The sequence below is a fragment of the Alligator sinensis genome, unplaced genomic scaffold (assembly GCF_000455745.1).
Source record: "Alligator sinensis unplaced genomic scaffold, ASM45574v1 scaffold1056_1, whole genome shotgun sequence".
Taxonomy (NCBI): Eukaryota; Metazoa; Chordata; order Crocodylia; family Alligatoridae; genus Alligator; species Alligator sinensis.
The window spans coordinates 111,865-133,875 of NW_005842818.1; the positions used below are offsets into that span (position 1 = coordinate 111,865).

The window sequence follows — 22,011 nt, forward strand, 5'->3', positions numbered from 1 at the left end:
AGCAGCCTTTTCAGAGAAGACTGTAAACTAAGGTAAAGAAGAAATGGGACAGTGTTGAACAGCGTTGCAAAAAGAAGAGGAATCTTCCCCTCTAGAGAAGCATAACTTTCACACGTGCATCGATCCCAACTAATCAACCCTTTCCGAGTCCACAAGCAATCAGGTTCGTTCCAGCCCCAAGTTTCAGTAGTAGAAAGAAATGTAAATAAAATGCATCACAGAACATGTATTAGAATATAATAAGCCATGTATAAATATAGGATCTGGGATAGAGGGAAATTTGGAGAACTCAACAAAATGCAAGACAACCTGCTGCCAATCTGTTTGTCACCCTCCTCCCCTCCTGCCAACCATGAGTCTCCCCACCTGGTATAGGTTTTTGTTCTCCATGTTGTGCTGTCACGGGTAACCTGATGGGCTTTGGGATGAGTGCTTATTTTTCTGTTTGGGGGTGTAAGTAATAAAAGACTTGGGCTGTAGACCTGCCTCTTCTATCAGTAGCCCACCTATAAGGTTATCTACAAGCCAGGTCACGGTATTTTCGCAAGCCACGTACCATCACACGTTATTTTGCAGTTCATTTCCGTAGCTCTGTTCAGCGCCTTCATATTGTCCCATATCTGTCTTGCTTCCTTGACGATGATCTAGAAAGCAACATCACAAGGAACCAGGTAAAATTTCCAGGCACAAAAATGTCTTTCTGTTCTCCTGGGTTAAGATCTTGTTAGGACTTGGATAGCAAGTCTAGATACAGCAATATCCAACTGCATTATTGCTCCAGCCATTTCCTCAATGTCTCTTCATATTTAAACTTCTCAGATAGCCCTGAAAGAAAGTACTCCTAGGTTTCTGGGATAGATGTCTCCGTCTCCGTCCTCTTCCCTGGTCATGTTTCCCTTTGCAAATGACTCTCTAAAGTGATTTGCTAAATCTCTGTCCTCTCCTGTCTGTCCCCAAAGCCACGTGTCCACCAGGCCACAAATGAGTGAATTAAAACCAGCAAGCAACCCCCCCCTGCAAACAAAACACAAGTAAAAACTCCACCAAAACAACAAAAAATTCAGGATCTGCACATCAGGAAAGAGTAACCCATGCACTGGACCATCTGTTTTTCCTCACCCAATCCTGTTCAACAGCCATTACCTATAAAATGTAGGTCCCAATTAAGTTTTTGCATGTCAACAGTCCTTGGGGGGGGCTTGTTTTTTCACATCTGTTCCTTCTTCAGCCTCTCTAGTGAGACTACCTGTTAGGCCTACTTGCACACATATTATTATGGGCAGGTACTTGTCATGGGACTGGCTCCAGCTCAATTCCCAACATGCAACCATTCAGTAGCCACTGTGAGATGAATTTGTCAACTGTTTTCATAGAACCGGAGAAAACAAGGGTGGGAAGGGACCTCGGGAGGTCACATCCAGTCCAACCCCCTGCTCAAAGTAGGGCCAGCCCCAACTACATCATCCCAGCCAGGGCTTTGTCTTAAAAACCTCCAAGGATGGAGATTTGAGTCTCTCTGGGTAACCTGTCCCAGTGCTTGACCACCCTCCTTCCCTTTGATCTCACTTGGATTTGAACTGGTGAACTAGAGCTGAAAGGTTCATACAAACCCACTGGACCTTTTTCAGTCAGTCCCTGATTATGGAGGGTTAAACTTGTGCTTAGCAGGGAATTAACCTGAAAGACTGCGTGTTGTGAGGTTTTACTTTACCAGCTGACAGCCTTTGGGACTTGGAACCGAGCATCAACTAGCTACCTGGATGACAAAGTCAAAAATTAAACACGAGGAAAACACCCCCCCGAATAATAGTTACAGACAAATCAAAGCACACACAAATGTTAAGGGAAAAAAAAAATCTGTTATTTTCTTACTTTTTCCCTAATGTTTAAACATGATGGAATTTTAACACAAGTGCTCAAAAGCAGGGCATGGGAAGGTAAAAAAAAAAAAAAAAAATCCAAATAAAATCCCTCCAAAACTAGCTACTGTCTAAAATTGCTCTGCTATGCAACCCCTTGGTGGAGGACTGAGCTAAGCTGGCTTCTTAAGACAGATCTGAGCATTGTCAATACAGGTCTTCATTTCTATTTCACTGTCAGCACTGGACCATCTGAAGGACTTCCAAATGTTCACAAAAACGCAAGTATTCAGGTTGTAGCTGTATTGGTCTAAAGGCAAAATTTGGTTTAATAAAAGCCATCACCTCTACTACAAGTTTTGAAATACAAACGCAGAGGATTTTTCTTTTCCTGACCCTGAAGAAAGAGAACTACGTACATAAGGGGCTGATGTTGGACCTCAGCTAAAAGGCTGCTGGAAACCTCTACCTGCAGGGGGGTTGCAAAAAGGATGGAGCTGGACTGATCTCAATGGGGGTGGATGACAGGACAAGGAGCAATGGGCTCACGTTGCAGCAAAGAAAGTTTAAGTTAGCTATAGGAAGAACTTCCTCACTAGGAGGGTGGTGAAGCATTGGAGCAGGTCACCCAGAGAGGTGGTGCAGTCTCCATCCTTGGAGGTTTTGAAGACCCAGGTAGACAAAGCCTTGGCTGGGATGATGTAGCTGGGGCTGGTCCTGCTTGGAGCAGGGGGTTGGACTAGATGTGACGTCCTGAGCTCCCCTCCAACCCTATGTTTCTAACTGGTTTTAAAGGGCTTTGGACAGAAGTGTCACGGGTTTCCTGTCTTGTCAGCTCACATAACCACACAGGAAGCCACATTCCTCTTGGCACAGACAAACTCAGGGATGCAGGAAAACCCGTTCAATCTGTAGTTTCCAATTGCTGAAATAAAAGCATCACAATTTCCCACGAGCCACATTCCCACTGCAACGCCTGCTTTACCCCCCTCCCAGCTAAATGCATACCTCATCCCCGAGACTCACCGTCTTCTCCCCCTCGGTGACAAGGACCCGCATCCCATGTGTATTTTTGCACCATATGGGAGTGTGCTCCGTGGATATGAACTCATCCGAAGAGGCGAAAAAGCTCTCGAGCGTCTGAGCAACCGTCTTCCCCCGCACGAACAGAGACTGCCCCTGGCGGGTTTTGAGTTGGAAGCTGATTGTGTAAGGCGACAGCTTGGAGAAGTTCAGCTTGCCTTTTTCTTTATATCTGCGTTATGGACGGGAAGGCACGGTTAGACTGGACAAAGTCCAACAGGAGGCAGCATCTAGCTTTTCCTTCTATTCCTGGGATGCAAAGGAGAGAAGAGGATCCATCTAAAGGCCTCCAACAGTCCACGTTAAGGTAGTAGGGTTTGTTGTAGCTGCCTTTCCTTCACCCCTGTGAACGGGGAAATGCTCTTGCCCCCATGCATGAAAAAATTAAGAGCACAAATCACCTAAGATCTGGTCTGCACTACAGAGTTTATAGCACCAATATGCCAACCGGGGATGTAAGATCATGTCCCTTCCTCCCTAAGCCAACATGGCTATACCATCCATCCCCGTGCCCAACTCTGGACACAGCTCTGCCATCAGGTCTCATCTCCTGCTGCCATGGCACTGCCTGCATAGCAAACCTACCTGTCAAAGTCCCACAGTTAATCTACGGCAGGGCAGGGAACCGAACCCAGGTATCCCTAGGCCGCAAGGCTAATAACGACCAACCCACTGGACCATCTTGTATGACAGGGTTCAACCGTTTCTAGTGACACGCAGGTGTGAAGGTGGCATAAAGGGTTGAAAACCCTGAGTTTGTGCCTTTTTTTGTTTGTTTTAAGTCCTTATGATATCTAAGCAATCCTGAAAGATTATTTCAAAGGATTATTAAGGCAGATTGCTCCCATTCTGCTGAAGGTTTTTGTGAGGGACCTGGACAAGATGGTTTTGAGTTCTCACATAAGGAAGATACAGACTCTTCAACAAAAAGAGGTTTCCTTTCCAATCCTTTATTGTGGCCTTTGAGCTAAACAGGCCTTCACAAGAGCTCAAAACCGACCAAATAATAAGAATAAAAAAAGATGCCCTCCCTTTTCAGGGCTTGTCTACATTATGGGGATGTTGTTGCCTCCTAGCGGTCAAGGAGAAGGAGGTTTTCAGTGGCGTAACTACACCAACTCCCTCCTACACGCCAGAAGCGTAGCTGTGATTCTGCCAGCACAGTCGTGTCCAGATGTGGGAAAAGGATGCTGGTACAGCTTCACCACCTGCGGAGTGCCATCTTTTTGCACCTATAGCTGACACGTGTATACTACAAAATTTGGTCCAGGATAGCTCAGGAGTCAGGGCATGGGTACTTGAACAAGTCACCATGCAGGAAGCTGGGGGGTGAACTTACAGTGTGTTAGCTACGCCGTGGTGACTGCTCATATGTGCTCTTGACCCAAGTTAAATGCAAGGTAGCTTCCCCAATCAAAAAAGGCTGAGTTGTTCTGCACTTGTCATGGGATAAGGGGATGCACAGAGACAATGAGCACAGCGATGCACTGTATGCGCATGCCCTGGCTGACCCTGCAGTACCTCACTCTGGTATCCATTTGCTCATGCATGGTCTACAGTCACAGCGGCTCTCGTTTCAAATGGCAAACAGCTTGAGGCCAATTTAGTTAAACCCAAGCAAAACCCAGTACTGTACGGTGCTAGAGCTAAATCAGCTGATGCCAAGTTTAAATGCAACGGCAGGAGTATCTGCAGAGGGCCTTAACTGAATGAATTCACACTGGTGCAACTGAACGAGACCATGCCTGAGATCCCAGTTCAGGAGAGTGCGCGATTAACTTATTTTCTATATTAAGAAACACAGAACAAGTTAAGTCTAAGCAGAAAGGCAATTCAAACAGGTAGTTAGCAGGCATTCCTCAAAAGATACCCAATGCCTCCCTTCTGCAAAACGTATGGATCTAGAAACATGATGTGAAGACAGGGTTTTCAGAGGAGAGACAGATAATAATGGGGCAAGCGTGCCAGCTCCCCACCCCCATGATGTCCTCAGTCGATCCTGGAGAACAGCCCTTGGTAGAGTCACAAGGAGGCAGTGGACACACAGCTATATTTTAAAGGTGGCCCAGCGCCTAAAACCAGGGGACAGGGAAAGCCGCTACTTACTGTTTGCCAAAAGTCGCAAAAGCTAACGAGTGGAAAGTCTTGCAGGTGACATTATTGGGGAAAACCTTCTTCCCGTTTTCCACAATGGATTTGTTAAATGCCACATACAGGAAATTAAGGTTGGAAAATTTCTCTGCGTACTTGATCAAAGTCGAGGTCTTTCCAGTACCTGGAGGAAAGAAGAAAGAGGGACACAAATGCTCCAGCCCGGCTATCCCCCGGACCTCCTCATCCAGGGCTCTCAACCACGCACAGCATCCACTGAAATGAACAGGAGCCACGCGGCCAAGCCAGCCCTGACAAGCCCAACCTGTGGCCACCACTGTTACAATCAGCCATAAAGTGGCCCAGCTCTCTCAAAGCATCCCTACTTCCTTATTTGCCTTGATAATACTCTCAGGCAATGATGTCCCGACAGTTATCTGGGCAGGTGGCAAGCTGCGATTGCCATTTTCCATGCATAATTAATTGCTTCCCCTGTGACACCCCATCTCCCACCTCTTTTCCAGCTATTACATCCGTCGGCTGGTATGCCCGTTCTCCAGGGCAAGGACTGCCGTTGGTACCTCACCATTCATCGCCTAGCGCAATGACCCTCAATTGAATCTCCCGATTTTATGGCAATGCTAAGGTCCATCCAGAGGATTATTTCTTTTTTGAAATGTACTGACCTTGATTTTCTCTCTCTTTTTTTTTTTTTTTTTTTTTTTTTTTTTTTTTTTTTTTTTTTTGTGCGGTTGTGAAAGGAGGTGTCTCTTATTGTAACTGCGTGGGGAGCTGGAGTTATGAACTAGTGTTCTCACGGGCTTCTTCCTCCCTGCTTATATGTGCTTGTATTTTATTTCTCCAGGAAAGTCCATCTTGCTTAATTACTGTATTTATACCCATACCACACACACCTTTTTCTGAAAAATGAGCTAAGGAAAAATCGGGCTGCGTGTCCTAAATGAAGAAACTCTGCATGGGCTGGAAGCTAGATCCCCATTTTCACCCTCACTCCCTTCTCCCCTGCTGTGCAGCCAGTGACTACTGTTTTATCCCGTTGTGGCTATGCTAGAATTAAGACTTTTATAGTGTTGGTTCACATACAATTAGGCTGTGGAAAAGTTACACCTGTAGCTGTTGCAGCAGCAGCATCTTCCATAGAGGAGGGAGAGTGAGGCTGCTAAGATGACCCTGTCCCCATGTTGCATGGCCAGAGCCTCCAGCCCCCGAGGGACAGGTAAGACCTTCCATACCCTCCCCACAATAAGATCTGCATCTTATTCAGGGCTGTGCGATGTGCAAGTAAATATGGTAATCCTTGTGCTACATAATGCAGTGTTTGCTGCATTTGTAAGAATGGAGAATGGGAAGAGCACCCCTGCGCTATTAAGCCCAGTGCCCTAGTGCTCAAGTATCACCCCCCCCAGCTCCAGAAAAGGAAAAATGAAGCAGGATGGGAGTTCACGTCAGTGCCCAATTTGCTATTTTTTTTGGCCCAAATGTCCCTGTGCCTTGGAGCCCTGTCAGGTTTCTTACCTGCAAATGCCATGATTTTGACTATATGACCTGGTGCAATTTCATGGTTCAGGATCCTTTGCTGTTCATGGGTTAATTTTAAATCAAGTTTACTCCTGAAAAGAAAAACAAAGTTATAAAGATTGGAAAAAAAAAAAAAATGTGATTCTGTTGCATAATGACACAATAAAAATAGAAACAAATAGGAAAATAAAGGCAAGAGGGGTGTGATCAAAGAGCTGCAGAGCCCTCATTTTGGAAGAGCTGGAACGGAGAGAGGTGAGAGGAAGAACAGATGGAGGGCGAGGCCACATGAGCCCAAAGACAGCCGAGACACGGAGCAAGGCCGTCAGTTTGGACCGAGTGAAAGCCCAGTTTTTGGAGCAATTACCTTATTTAATCACATACCAGTCACCTTCCTCCCCAAAAAGAAGTGATAAAAAAAATCAGGGTGCATGTCTTAAACAAGGAAACGGATTGTGAATAGTCTGGTTACACAGAAAAGGTTTCCCCCCTACCACCGCCCTTCATTCTGCCTTCCCAAACATGTCTTATTTGGCCGTATGTAGTATGCAAGTAACTATCGCAAATAATAAGGATGGGAAAAGCAATCCAGCTGGAGATGACTGAAAAGGGGTGGGGGCTTGCTCAAGGTTCAAGCTTTTCAAAAAGCTTCTAATGTCCCTCAGCCACCAACTCCTGCCTGCAGAAGTGGCTTGGGCTGATGCCTCCTCTGTGTCACTGCTGCTCGCGGCTGCTCTGCTTGTGGCGAGTCTCAAGGATGGGGCAATGCAGGGCTTGTCTGTACCGCTGCCACAGCAGGTCCTGGCACTGGGTGGCTTCTGCAGACACACCCCACACTAGAAATGCATCCCTGAGGCTGCTCTAGTGTCACCCTCCGCTCTGCTGTCCGCTCTGCTGGAGACTGAGGGTTTGAGATGAACACACAGGGATCATTTTGGAATGGTTTCCCTTGCAAACTTCCAGCCCTGGAGCGTGCCTGTGGACTGGAGAGTGCGGGATGGCAGCATCCATTGCAGCAGTAATGCAGGCAACACCATAATAACTTCCCTGGTCCTGAGCGCATGCTCCAGCCCAGCTCTAGGGTTGAGCAGAGGTGGTGTATTGCACGCGTGTAAAGCAGCAGTGAGCTGGGACATGTGCATCTCAACAGCACTTTTGAGCGTGGTACAGAGATGGCACAGACACACCTTGAGTTGCAGGGAGCCTCAGACCCCTCGAAGATCACCTGGACTCTGTCTCCATAGCTATCTTTGATCAGGAAAGTCAGGCTGCTTTGAAAATAGGACCCTCAACCTCTCTGTGCCTCCGTTCCCACTCCAAACGGGAGGATAATTAAACCTTTTCTCACGAGGGAGCTGTGAGGTTTAATTAACATTTGCAAAAGCAATTCAGTTTGCCAGGCAATGGCATTATGTTTGTAATTGAAAGTAAATTTTCCAGAGCAAGCCGTTTCTTTCCACAGGGCTGCCCTTGGTGGGGTGCATCACTGTGTGTGCTCCCTCTGGCTTCGTTGAAACCCTCATCGAACACAGCGCCACGCGCAGAACACGTCCATTCCTACCAGCTGCCCCTGTGACAGAGTCGTTACTTAACGGAGATTTCCAAGGCAAAAAAATGGGAGTCGTGGCTGAGAAATAAAAATCAAAGATGGAACCCAGGCAGGAGGAAACATCTGTTTATGGCTTGTCACCAGTGTCCAAATGTTGCTAACGTCTAATGCAGTTGTCTCCACAACTACCCTGAGATATAGGGAAGCATGACTAGCCCCATTTCACAGATGGGGAACCGAGGCACAGAACTGCTATGGGATTTTCCCAGGGTCAAAAGGGATGCTACTGGCAGACCAAGAACTGAATTGGGCTCTAGCTTATGGACCATTCTTCCCCTCCAAATGGTTAGCTAATGACTGGGGTTCACGTACAGGATCAGCTGGCATGTAGGCAGGCAAAAGAACAGCATACACGTAAGTGTCTGAAGGCTGGTTTGTCTCCTTGACTCTTGAACGTGGGCCGATGATGGTTATAAATGCATCTAATTATTATTATCACAACCAATACATGAGTGTTACCTGGACCAGAGGTCTCTCACGCATGGCGAACTGGGCACTGGCTGCTCTACGGTCTTAACAGCAGAACAAGAGTTCTCCATCAGATACAAGTAATAGAATATATTGTAATGGAGCCTAGAGGAAAGCATAAAAAAAAAGATAATAAATCGAATACGAACAGATCTTCAGCAACACTCATCTAAACATGAGCTACTCCTCTACACTCAAAAAAGGTCCCAGAAGCAATCAGTGCTGCCAATAAAGTAATATCTGGAGAAAGGACTAGCCAGCTTGTCCCCCGCAGCGCTCTATACCCAGACCAGACGACTTCAAACTTGTTTCCAATGCGTCACGGAAAGATAACAATGCCCCTTAACAAAAAAGAGCCAGAGGTGCTGAGGCCGACAGAGAGCCACGGCTCTTTCCATCTTAACTGAAAGGATAGAGATAGATGTTTTGTTGCTAATATACCCAGATGGTAGCCCTCTGGATATGACGGAGCTCAAGGTTTTCATCGGACATGAAGACAAACGCAGCTGGTTACAGGCAGCGATTGCTCAATGAGCAGAACTTCAGTATTTAAAGTGCTATTATATTTTTACAAAGCAACTGTAAATGCAAATTGGGGAGGCTCCTTGTTTCCTGCTTCTCATTGGAGCTGCATTTGCAAATAAAATCTCTTGTTATAACCACATATCCAACAACGGCGTCCAGCTCTCTCTCTTTCTCCATTGCCAGCACCAACAGCTCGACTGTGGGAGCTTAGTTAGCAACCTTATTGCTGATGTGTGAGCCAAGAGGGAGCTCAGCCCACTTAGAATAAATAAGATGCAGTATCTTGAATGATCTGCGTATAGTTGCTTGAGTCATTAAATAATCCTTACAACTCTGCTACAGACTGAATTAGAGCATGTAGACGAGAGGAAAAGTGATGCGGTCAAAGCTGCGGAGTGAGCTGAGGATGGCCAATTTAAACTCAGCACTACCCTCAGAGCTGCCCACCCCTTAGCACCGGGCAAATTCTCCTCTGCAAGAAGGAATGGAAACAATGGCTTGCTACCGTACCTGGGATAAGCAGATAAGATGCCCGATACATGTTGGAGACAGCTGCCGGGTCTGGAAATGTTGGTTTTCCATGGCTACTTTTTGGAATACAACGGCACTTGGGAATAAAAATGCTGAACTAACTGCTGACAGACGGCACTCAGCTGCTGTGAGCTACCGTATATACTCACGTGCCACATGCACCTTCCCTTGCCACCCCCCAAAAAAATCAACCTCCAATTTATGGGGCATGTCCTAAGTGTAGAAGCTTGATTTTTCTTTGCTAGAAGAGAAACCTGGAGGAAGAGGTTAGATTGTGGATTTGTATAGGATGATTTGGATAGGGATGATCCTGCCTCAGGCAAGGGGTTAGACTATGATTTATGGAGGTCCCTTCCAGCCCCACGGAAAGCTGAGCAAACCCATGCCTCCTGATACATAACCCAGGACCAGGACATTTGTTTTCATGGTGACAGCTTCTTTCTCCTCACCTGTTGCTGATATCAATGTCCTTCTCCCTCATTGCGTACAGCAGGGTGGCCAGACAGTACAAGGTCTCAGCGACCTCCACGACCGAAACGGTAGAGCAGGGTCTCCTCAGGCAGGCCATCAGCTTCTGGATGTCACGCACCGCATCCGAGAACAGCACAATGGTTGCTATCACCGCCCACGCCATCGCTGCCTGGAGATGGTAACGGCCAAAGGAAGAGGGAAGAGAAAAGACTGAGAGGGCATCACGGTTCGAGCCCTCAGGACAGAAAAAGCAAAACGAAGCCTTTTGAAAAGATCTTTGTAATTATTAATAGACCTGTGGGCAGATTTCCTCGGGTATGTTAGACCAAAAGTGGACTGGGCTGGTTTAGGCAGGGATGATCCTGCCTCGAGCAAGAGAGGTGACTTACTGAGGTCCTTTCCAGCCCCATTTTACCATGATTTATGTTCAGTCCTCTGCGTATTTAACACTTGCTTGTTCCTCGCCCTGCTAACAACCTACCTCTGCTAAATGCTTTTCCTTTGGGAAAATCTGCAATGCCTGCTGCTCCCCCAACATGACCCGTGAACCAGAACAAGACAAAAGTCAAGGAGTGCTCCACCTACCCCCGCTGTGCTCTTTAAATCAGGCAGCTTGTTGGCGATGCAGATTTCTGCCTTGGTAAAGAGACGGTGGCTCTTCAAACACTGGAGAACCTTATCGGAGTCTACTCTTCGGTCGCTGCTTAAGGTAGACACGTACCTGCGCAGAAAGCAAACAGATCTGCCCTTTATCAATGCCGAGTAGGGATCTAACTCCTAATTAAAGTCGGATGACATCGCACAGCAAAGTGCCCCTCTGACAGTAGTGCTTAAGGTGCCCAGACAATAACTTCCACCGTCTTCAGTGATGCTAACTCCGCCGTCTTGCTGCACTGGATGCAGAGGATGCAGAGTGGGTTTGATCCCGGGAAGCCAAGCTAGTCACGGGCTTCTGCTGGACCAGACCCGTGGATGGTGAACTCTTCATGGCGGGGGCCACGTCTTGCATGTGAACAGGGTGCAGCACCCTGTGGGCATCCCGGGATTGCAAATAATGATTAATGCATAGATTATGGATGTGGCGGCGGGGAGCTAAGAACCCCACAGCCATCAGCGCTGCTAGCGAGGACAACCCGTGGGAAACCCTGCACGGGCTGATCAGAGAGGAGGACTTTGGATCTGTATAGTGTAAAAAAAAGTAAATTGTACATAGCTTCAACTGCCCACCCTTGCCTCCAGCCTCTCCGCTCCCAGGACCTCCTCTTTTCTTCCGCAGAGCCTGAAGATCACGGGACGCACCATTTTTCATCGCTCCCCGTTTTATCATAGAGCCTCTCCAACCCGGCTTCCACCTCGTGTGCTCTCGTGAGATCCCGCTCACCACAATCGCTAGCGGCCTTCCCTTGGCCAGCACTTCATCCTCCCCTTCAGCTCAGCCTTCCAACCATCTACGACAGCTTCTGGACATCTCGTCCCCATTTCGTGACTTAGTGCTCCTCCTACCTCTCAAAGCACTCCTGGTGATCTCCCCCACCCGCTTTCTGCGAGAGCCGCTCATCTACGTCTCAACTCACACGGCATCTTATCTCCCGGGAACCTCCTTCACAGACTCAGCTGCTATCTATCTCTGCACCAAAGACTCTCAGAGCCACCACGCTGCTCCTGCCAGATCTCTGCTGTGCTAACTATGGTGCCCGAGGTGCTATGCAGACCGGGTCGCTGCACAACATAAAATAATTAGACGTGACGTAGGGTTTCCTGTAGCAACATCTCACCCTGCTGAGCCTGAGGGCAACAATGCCCACCCCCAAAAAACCTATAAGCCTTGTGTTAAAGACTCAGAAAAATACCAAGCAGTTAAAGTGTTTGAAACAGGAAGCATTAAGCGTGACATTCATCATAGCAATGTCCCTTATTCACTTTCCCATTGTACAGGTCTGACTTGTGCCTGCAAAGGTTAAGAGCTGCTGCTGTAGAGAGGTTTTACAGGAGGGAAAAGCCCTGGTTAGTACAGCTGATGGCATAACAACTTTCCTTGTTGGGGAAAAGTGACAGGAGATTAAATGGAGCTGTGGTTACCACTCTGGTTGTGCAACTCTGGTCTTGCTTCCTTTAAGATTAAATAAGATGCATAAGGGAAAAGGGACAAAAAAGAAGAGGAAAAAACCCAACCAGACAAAGCAGCTTCTGTGTCTGGTGTGATTGCTAGAGAAACCTGACCGGAGCACGGGGCCTTAGCAGGTCCTCGAAGACAGTGTCAGTACTGAGCTGCTTGGGGGTCTCTTTCAGCTCCCTCGCTGGTCACTGGCTCACAGCAGCGTTGCAAAATCCTCACATTTTAGGTGGTGTTTCATGGTTTAAAGCTAATGGAAGTTGTAGTGCAATATTCTCCCGTCAAGCTTTAGCAGGCAGTCCTGTCCTGCTAGCATCCATCCAGATCGTTCTCCTGCCCTGTTGCTCTGGCCGCGTCACCCCTTTGTCTGCATCTCTCTGCCACCTGTCCCTTTCACATCACACAAAGGCAACTTGTCTTCCCTCCCCTGTTTGAGAAATGCTGCCTTAGAGCCGTGGACTGAAAACAGAGCCAAGCAAGCTGCTGGACTGCTTGCCCCATGCTTGTGGACAAACAGCTATGACCCCCCTGGTAAAACCAACTCACCTTATAAGCCCCAGCATACACTGATCCTGCTCTTTTGTTATACCGTAACGGTCCAAAATCACTCCCACGGTGATCAGAGTGGGGTTCTCCTTCAGCAGGTACTGGTAGTACAGCTTCTTCCATGGGATGAACTGCAACGAGAAGCAATACACCGTCACCACGACATGCTTGAAGCACAGGCTTCTCCTGACCATCGCTACATGGCAGCCTCTCTCCCGGAGGCGGCATTTGATTCCAGTTTGGCAAAGCCCATCAGCTCGATGGACGGAAACGGCCACATCAAGATGGGCCCTGAAAGAGAGGGGAAGGTGGAGATTCATGCCACCTAAAAGTGCATGACAGGCTTCTTTCTCTAGAGCTTCTTGCTCTTACGACCACTGGCTTGGATCCGGAGGGGAAAAGCACTAGCGTCCGCTACCCACAGCTCCTGGCATTTCAAATGTCTTTTTGCACATACCTACTTGGAGCAGGCTTAGACAATACAGGACTGAAGACTCCTGTGGATCCCTGGGACCTGTCCATGCTAGCACCTCCACCAGGGCTACCGCTTGGGGACTGTTTTTGGCAGTAAGTGAAAAGGACATCTCTCTGATCGTCTTCAGACTCACCAGCCGGTGCGTACGGGGTTATTTTGCCTGGCAGTTGTTGCAGTCCTAGCTATAGACCTGGGAACTATTGTGCCAGGGGCTGCAAACAGAGAATGAAAAATTGCCCCATCCCACAAAAGCCGACAGCTTAACAAGAGGCAACAGGAGGGGAAGGAGACGCTGTGACAGTGAGGCAGTAGTGCACAATGCGATCGGTGATGGTCGCAGGACACCACAGGCCAGTGTTTGTTCCACCTAGCAGACATCCAAGTCTTTCAGTGAGATCCTATTCCAGCCTACTCCTGTCCCCGTGAACCGGGAACACGTCTGCTTGTGTAACATGCCTTCATCCCAGCTGTAAGCAGCAGGGAGAAGAAACCACCCATTTTTCTGGGGCTCCAGCAGATGGAGCAGGACCTGACCCCTCAGTGTTTTGCAAAGGTTGAATTTTCCAGCCCGGCAGGGGACAGTTTGAAGGAAGGCAGCACGGCGGCTCGGCGACATTGTGCACAGGAGAAGCTCCCTGCCAAAGGGTGCAGAGCTGTTGAACCCGTGCACGATAAAAGCTGATGTGATTTGCTGAGAAGAGGCAGGGAAGTGGGGACTGAGGATATTCCAAGCCACCCAGCAAACCCTCAGCGGTCTGCAGATGTGGCTTTGGACAAGAGCTGAAGCAAGGGAGGCTGCGGGGACAGCAGAGGAGACAGGTGGATTTAAACAGAGGGGCCAGAGACAGAGCTTGGCTAGCACGAACAGGGAGAACGTACCCCAAGAGAGGCACAGCAGCTAGGACGAGGGGTGGCACCTGGACCAGTGAAACAGAAGGACTGACCCCTGAACGCACGACTGCAAGGGGCTTCCTGAGCCACCCTTAACCCAAGGAAACCCCATCAACAGAAGGATGCCTCTCACCAGGGGATCCCTGATGATGCGTTTCCAGCGGTGACACACGAGGCTCAGGCTTTGGTAGAGATCACTCACAGGGAGGCAAGCAAAGATATGGCTCAGGACCTCATCTGGCAGCTGGTCAATGTGACCCTGGGGCTCCGTCCCGCTTGACGTCCCCAAGAGCCCGAAGCAGGGATCAGGAAGCGGGTCGATATCGAGCTCCTGTTTGATCTCCCGTCGGCTTTCAGTCTGTCCGGGAGGCTCTGAAAGGAAAATGTCAGTCCTGAGGGCTTCGTCAGGTTTACCCCACTTGCCGTAGCCTGCATCGCAGCTGCCAGATGCATCGGGAAGGAGAGGCCGCTTCCTGGAGACAGCTGCTTCGGCACTTTCAGCCTCTCCAGCCAGGAAAGAAGGTTCCTCCAGGCTGGACAACAACTCCTCATCGCTGAAGAAGGGGTCTTCCAGCTCTTCTTTGACCTTGTGGCTTTTTGCCTCTGGCTCTTGGTTTTCACAGCTTTCTGCCTCTCTATCACCCGCGTGCTGCTTGGTTTTGAAATAAGAAGTGATGCTCTTCTGATGGCCCTTCCCTACAAGGCAGAACAAAGGAAAAGACATAGATATCACAGGTTAGCACAAGGCTGCCCGACGCCTGAACACCCCTGAGAGCCGCTAAATGAGCGAGATGGAGAAAAGCACGCTCCGCATTACAACCGGGTGCATAGAAAGGGTGCTTAAATAACATAACACAGCACCGACGTGGAAACCAGGCGGCCAATTCTACTTCCCGTGAATTATTTCAACCGACTGGATCAATGCAGCGATAGGAGGAGGAAAGCAAAAGATGTGAAGGTGACTAAAATCCCCGTGGTCAGCCTTTGAGGCCAGAGCGGCGCTCTGCTCATTGCAACTGGCTTCTCCCGTACTGTATAAAAATCACAATCCCAAGCCCTAAAGAGGCCTCAAGTACTTAAGACAAATGCCCCCAAATAAAACATGCACCTCGCACTGCAAAGAAAAAAAATTGTTTTACACAGCCTTCACTGCTACAACACGTCCACCCTGGCAATCTTCAAAAAGCATCTAGATGTCCATCTTGCTGGGTCGTCCGATCCCAGCGGTCTTTCCTGCCCAAGTGCAAGGGGGCTGGACCCGATGATCTGTAGGGTCCCTTCCAGCCCCTGACATCTATAAAACTAGGAACACGAGCTCACCGCAGCTGAATGCATGTGTCATCCGCCTGCTCACTGTGCCAAAGTTCAAGCTTTAACCTTATCTCAGCCACTGCCGACTTGGCAGCAGCTTTTGGCTGAGCAGATTACAGAGGCCTGATTTTCAGACCATGCTGAATACCTACCATCTGAAAAACAAGGTCCCTCCAAGAGCTGTGTTGTGTAGGCAATCACTAGGTGTTAAAAAGCAACCTAGCCAAAGATACCTAGACCGAGTCCAGGGGTTTAGGTTGTAGCCGTGTTGGTCTAAGGACATAGGCAGACAAGGTTCCTTGCGTGAATTTGATATCTTGGTCTAATAAAAGATATCAAATTCACCCAAGGAACCTTGTCTGCTTCGACCAAGTCCAGACGTTTTAGGTGATGGACCCGAGGCAAGGTCCACGGCTCAGAACAGAATCACGATCTTTGGCTTCTAGCCCCGTCGCTGAAACAGATTTCCCCTCCCTCCCGTGAACCTGAACAAATTGGTTCACTGCAGTTTCCGTAGACGAGCTTTTCAAAAACATTTAAATCAGGGGTGTGAAACTCGCCCTGGGTTGGATCCGGACCGCACGGCTCATCGCAGGCCAGATCTGCACGACCAGCGGTGGCAGTGGCAGCAGTCAAGCCCAGCAGCCTCGGGCAAAGCAGGCGCGTTAGCTTTCCAACCTTAAGTTAAACTGACTTCTGAAGGCACTTAGAAGCCCAGGACTCAAAGGTACTTCTGAAAATGGTCTCCCCCATCTGTAAAATGGGTACAGGAGATCCCTTCCCTGTCAGCCTTTTATGCAAGTAACAACTTCCTTGCTGAACAGATGAGCGTATTAAATGATGACCATCCCTGAGAGTCTCTAGAACGGTCATCTGTCGTGCTTTCGGTACAGCCCAACGCAGCAGCATCCCGCACGGAGAGGCAGGTTCGCCTAACGCTGTTGGAAAGTGCAGCTCCACTTCTGAAAGCGAGAGAAAAGCCAGGGGACGTGGAAGCTGGTCGAGACAAGGACTGCACCCAACTTTGGAAGGAGTTTGATCTGGCCTTGAGTACAGGTGCTCAAACCTCCCCTGGCTGTGGTTCAAGCCGGGGGTGATCACGATGCAGATGAGCGCCTGCATCCCTGTTCCCTTAGGAGCTACTCACGGCAGCAGGCATCAGACAACTGCTATCTGCTTCTAGCTGGCAGCGCTTATAATACGAGCTCTCAAACCCTTCCCGTCTCTCTCTTCTTGGCAACACCGTACCTTCTTGCTGTCTCCTGGTCCAGTATGTCGGGTAGAGACCCCTGTTGAAGTCTCTGCCGGTCCGTGCTTGCCCGACCGGCTGCGTCAGGGAGGACGAGCCCTCTCTGCTGTGGCTGAAGGCTTCGCAGTCGCTGGCCGTGAGATGCACTTTCTTAAACCGTCTCACTGCCGCCAACATGAAAAGAAAACAGAACGCCTGTTAAATTTCATCGAGGTTTCATTTCAACCCTTAATTAATTACCTGCTTGCTTAGTTCATTAACGTTCAGTTTTAAATGACAGTCTCTGGTGCACAAGCTGAAGTTTATTTCCAGACCCTCACAACACTTTAGCCCATTCCCTCCCCTTAAGAAAATCAGGGCTGGAAGAGACCCAGGTCATGTATACCTTTTCCCCTGCCCTAAGAGGTATTGCCAAGCTTTAAAGCGTTGCTGGCCTCGGGAGAAGTCGATTCAAAACTTCGGAAGGCGTATTTCAGAGCGCCGCACCACAGTGGCAGCGCCTGGCATGGTTGTTCACTAACTTCACGCTTGATTTCTAGCTCATCCATCACCGGGCAGGATATCAGGCTAAGCCCCGTATCCTGTGCTATCGTCTTGCCCATTTTGCTAACAAGAAATGAATAGCCACGATACTTTGCATTCCCACAGACTCTATAAGAAAGATTGCTTTAAAAGAAGTTGGAGAGTATCCAGTTAAAAATAATGGGTGTCTGATATTTAAAAAAAATGACACGTGTCTGTCCGATTCCCGAAGTGGCCGGTTTTCATTTTACGTGCTGCTTTCCAGAAGCGTCACTATGTGGAATAGATACCTTCTCCTTGGGATCTCAAAGCACTTTGCAAAGATGACACAAACACGCCAGCCTTCCCGGGAGATAAACAGCATTAGACCCATTTTGTAGGTGGAAAAACCGAGGCTCAGAAAAGGAAGGCGAGTTGCGAAACTTAGGCGCGTGGGAATTTAACATTTCAAATCAGACAATTATAGAATCATTAAAAACATGAGGGTGGGGAGGGACCTCGGGACCCCACGTCCTACGGGGACTTTGAGACATCTAGTCCAACCCCCTGCAACTACGTCAGGAGATCGCGTGACAATAAATACTCATGTTGTAAAGCAGGCGGAGCTGAAGCCTGTTCCACAAACAGGCTACAATTTTGGAGGGGTCCAAGACACGAAGGCGATTACCATCCGCCGTTAAAAAGTCCTGCCAACACTACACCCGACAAATTTGTTGCAACTGAGCCCATTTCTCAGATTGATCTGCAATAAAGATCTTGCCGTGAGTATCCGCATGAGGTATGCAAAGGCTACACTTCAATGGGGAAAGTCACAATAAAAACCCCACCAAACCCCACCTGTTTGCTAACTAGGGCTACGAAGGAAATAGATGGTCTAACTTCCTCCCAGAAAAGTCTGATTTAAAAACGAGGGTGCGCGCATGCCGATTCCTGGTTTCCTTTTGCAAGATAAGCATCGAAGACATTGTCCGACTGGCTGCAGTTTGTTCTTCTGCAGGGAACGAGACCCCATATGCCATGACCGTCCCCACGGTATCCAGCAACCCAGTACCTTCCTGCTGCTTTACAGCAGGATCAAAAGGTCAGGCATTTCCTGACATTTCTTCCTCCCATCCCGAACCCATTGCATGCCATTAAACCCTGCAGCAAAGCCCCTGGGATTTCTGACGTCTTGCACGGCACCCCTTCCCTGCCTTAGAAGAGATTCAAAAACATCCCATGTCTAAAAAGGGTGGGAAGAAATGACTCCGTTTGAAAAACCTGATGCTTTTTAATTATTATCCCCCTGCTCCATTAAAAATTGCATTTTTCCCTTAAAGAGAGAGGCTACAAAGAATTCAAATGGAAGAAAACCAATGCTTTGTTAATAGAAATACATTTTTTTTCTTTTTAATTCAAGTCTCTGCATTTTTTTTTTAATGAACGGTTCAAAATCTTAATCCAGTTCCCAGCTGTCCCCTATAAACATTGCTCCCTAAAGTAGCTGGTGCTGATCATGGTTAGACATCATAGGAAAGCAAGGCTGGAAGGGAAGGCACCGCATGAGGCTGTCTAGTCCAGCTTACAGCCGGAGAGCCACGTGTCTGGGCACCCTGCTCTTGAGGATTTCCAGGGACGGAGATCCCACTGCTCCTCCCGGTCCATGCTGGTGACCACGCTCATCACCAGTAAACTCCTCCTAGCCTCCAAACTCAATTTCCATTGCCGGGACACTGGCCTCCATGGCCCAGCTCCAGTCTAACCCAGGTTGCCCACTGCAGGATTGAGCGGCCCAAGCGCCAGGGGCAGAGCCCAAGCGTTGGGGCGTCACCTCCCCTTGCAGACCAGATGCTGTCGTCCCGCTACAGGATCAAAGAAGATGCAAAAAATCTGGAGTCTTCCCAATGGGTAGAAAACAGCATCTTGCTACGCTAACCTTCTCCCTCTCTAATTGCCCGTTAGTGGGAGCAACAACAAAAGCAACGGCACAGCTTGAAGGTGCGGAGGCCAAAGTTTAGTTGCTGTTTCTAAGCCCCGAGAGCGGAGAGCACAGTACCCAAGGGTGCGCAGCATTTCTGGGTGAGCACCAGCCACCCCAACCTCTTTGGGGTACCCAAGGGCCCAGCATTTCCACGTGAGCACCAGCCACCCGAACCTCTTTGGGGTACCCAAGGGCCCAGCATTTCCACGTGAGCACCAGCCACCCGAACCTCTTTGGGGTACCCAAGGGCCCAGCATTTCCACGTGAGCACCAGCCACCCGAACCTCTTTGGGGTACCCAAGGGCCCAGCATTTCCACGTGAGCACCAGCCACCCGAACCTCTTTGGGGTACCCAAGGGCCCAGCATTTCCACGTGAGCACCAGCCACCCGAACCTCTTTGGGGTACCCAAGGGCCCAGCATTTCCACGTGAGCACCAGCCACCCGAACCTCTTTGGGGTACCCAAGGGCCCAGCATTTCCACGTGAGCACCAGCCACCCGAACCTCTTTGGGGTACCCAAGGGCCCAGCATTTCCACGTGAGCACCAGCCACCCGAACCTCTTTGGGGTACCCAAGGGCCCAGCATTTCCACGTGAGCACCAGCCACCCGAACCTCTTTGGGGTACCCAAGGGCCCAGCATTTCCACGTGAGCACCAGCCACCCGAACCTCTTTGGGGTACCCAAGGGCCCAGCATTTCCACGTGAGCACCAGCCACCCGAACCTCTTTGGGGTACCCAAGGGCCCAGCATTTCCACGTGAGCACCAGCCACCCGAACCTCTTTGGGGTACCCAAGGGCCCAGCATTTCCACGTGAGCACCAGCCACCCGAACCTCTTTGGGGTACCCAAGGGCCCAGCATTTCCACGTGAGCACCAGCCACCCGAACCTCTTTGGGGTACCCAAGGGCCCAGCATTTCCACGTGAGCACCAGCCACCCGAACCTCTTTGGGGTACCCAAGGGCCCAGCATTTCCACGTGAGCACCAGCCACCCGAACCTCTTTGGGGTACCCAAGGGCCCAGCATTTCCACGTGAGCACCAGCCACCCGAACCTCTTTGGGGTACCCAAGGGCCCAGCATTTCCACGTGAGCACCAGCCACCCGAACCTCTTTGGGGTACCCAAGGGCCCAGCATTTCCACGTGAGCACCAGCCACCCGAACCTCTTTGGGGTACCCAAGGGCCCAGCATTTCCACGTGAGCACCAGCCACCCGAACCTCTTTGGGGTACCCAAGGGCCCAGCATTTCCACGTGAGCACCAGCCACCCGAACCTCTTTGGGGTACCCAAGGGCCCAGCATTTCCACGTGAGCACCAGCCACCCCAACCTCTTTGGGGTCCCCAGGAGTGCGCAGCATTTCCAGGCAAGCACCAGTGACCCCAACCTCTTTGGGGTACCCAAGGGTGCGCAGCATTTCGATGTCAGCACCAGCCGCCCCAACCTCTCTGGGGTCCCCAAGGGTGCGCAGCATTTCCGGGCGAGCACAGACCCCCGTACTTGGAAGCAACGGCGGGGGGCGCATGCTCGCACGCGCAGCTCCGTGCTCTTAGGCCCCGTCTACACCACCGTGCAACACCCCCAGGTCTCCCGGCAACCCCCCCCCGCGTGCATCCGCACCCAAAACCCACACCGGTGGCAGAGGTCTCCTTCTGGCCGGCGTGCAACAGCAGCAGAGGACGGCGTCTGCCAACGCCTGGGAGCTGGCAGAGCGGGGAGCCCACAGCGCCTGCAGGGCGCTGCAGCTGGAGCGATGGGGGAGCGACCCCGGGAAGCCAGGCGGACACTTGGGGACCCTGCAGGAACACAGACAAGTCACCCGGATGCACGGCTCCCTGATAACCCCTCTGTGCACATGCGCACCTCCGCCATGGCTTGCGGAGCAGGGCACCTCTGCACCCCCAGCCCCTGGGCTGCAGGCACCCCACCCTGGGGGGGTGCCAGCGGGGGAAGGGGAAGGAGCAGCAGAAAGAGGAGGCAGTGCTCCCATGCTTCATGCACAACCCCCCCACCCCCCCAGGGCATGCACAGCCCAGGGCGCCCCTTGAGCTGCCAGGGGGTGCAATGCCCCTGCCCCCCAGGCTCACTCCTAACGCAGCTCTGCAGGCTCCTTCCCTTGCGCGCGCAACCAAACGCCTCCTCCTCCTGCTGCTGCTGCTGCTGCTTCCTCGTCACAACCTACCCCGCTGGTGCCCCCGGAGTCCCGCCCCTGAGTGACCCCTCCGGCAGCCAATCGTTGGTGACATTGTCACTTCCTGGTTCAGTTTAGGAGACGGGCCGAGTGAAAATTTGCCCGGAGTTTATTTACGCCCCCCCCCCTCCCCTTTCCCTGTTAACCCTTCACAGGCCCATGGAGACCTGTGTTGTGGAAAGCCTGGCACTGCTGGGCCCTGGCCTGTAAAATGCCACTGGGTTGGGTTGGGGGGGGGTGACATCATGGGGAGGTGTGATGATGTCACACAGAAGCGTGATGTCGCATTGGTGCATGGTGACGTTGCGGCGGTGACCTCATGGCAACCCAAAGATAAAGAGGTGACGTCATGGGGAGGTGCGATGGTGTCACGCGGAAGCGTGATGTCACATTGCTGCATGGTGACATCGGGGCGGTGACCTAATTCGGCCATGCAGTGATGTAATGGTCAAAGATAAAGATGTGGCATCATGGGAAAGTGCGATGGTGTCACGCGGAAGAGTGATGTCACATCGCTGCATGGTGACATCGTTGAGGTGACCTAATTCAGCCATGCAGTGATGTAATGGCAACCCAAG

General features: G+C 50.3%; 1 protein-coding gene across 2 annotated transcripts in view; it reads right to left on the reverse strand.

The window, feature by feature from the left end:
• The window catches only part of FBH1 (F-box DNA helicase 1), a 34,935-nt gene extending 13,441 nt beyond the window's left edge, over positions 1–21,494 (reverse strand). The window contains exons 1-11 of one of the 2 annotated variants that reach the window (XM_006035296.3): positions 21,425–21,494; positions 16,761–16,925; positions 14,335–14,897; positions 12,836–12,966; positions 10,762–10,897; positions 10,155–10,345; positions 8,641–8,754; positions 6,570–6,664; positions 5,049–5,217; positions 2,886–3,114; positions 557–644 (exon numbers count right to left, since the gene is read on the reverse strand). In XM_006035296.3, the coding sequence (XP_006035358.1) occupies positions 557–644; positions 2,886–3,114; positions 5,049–5,217; positions 6,570–6,664; positions 8,641–8,754; positions 10,155–10,345; positions 10,762–10,897; positions 12,836–12,966; positions 14,335–14,897; positions 16,761–16,925; positions 21,425–21,488 (1,945 nt within the window). In that variant the 5' untranslated portion in view covers positions 21,489–21,494. Of the gene's footprint in view, positions 1–556; positions 645–2,885; positions 3,115–5,048; positions 5,218–6,569; positions 6,665–8,640; positions 8,755–10,154; positions 10,346–10,761; positions 10,898–12,835; positions 12,967–14,334; positions 14,898–16,760; positions 16,926–21,329 lie in introns of both variants that reach the window. The other variant, XM_006035297.3, reaches the window with a different exon arrangement.
• Positions 21,495–22,011: the final 517 nt, after the last annotated feature.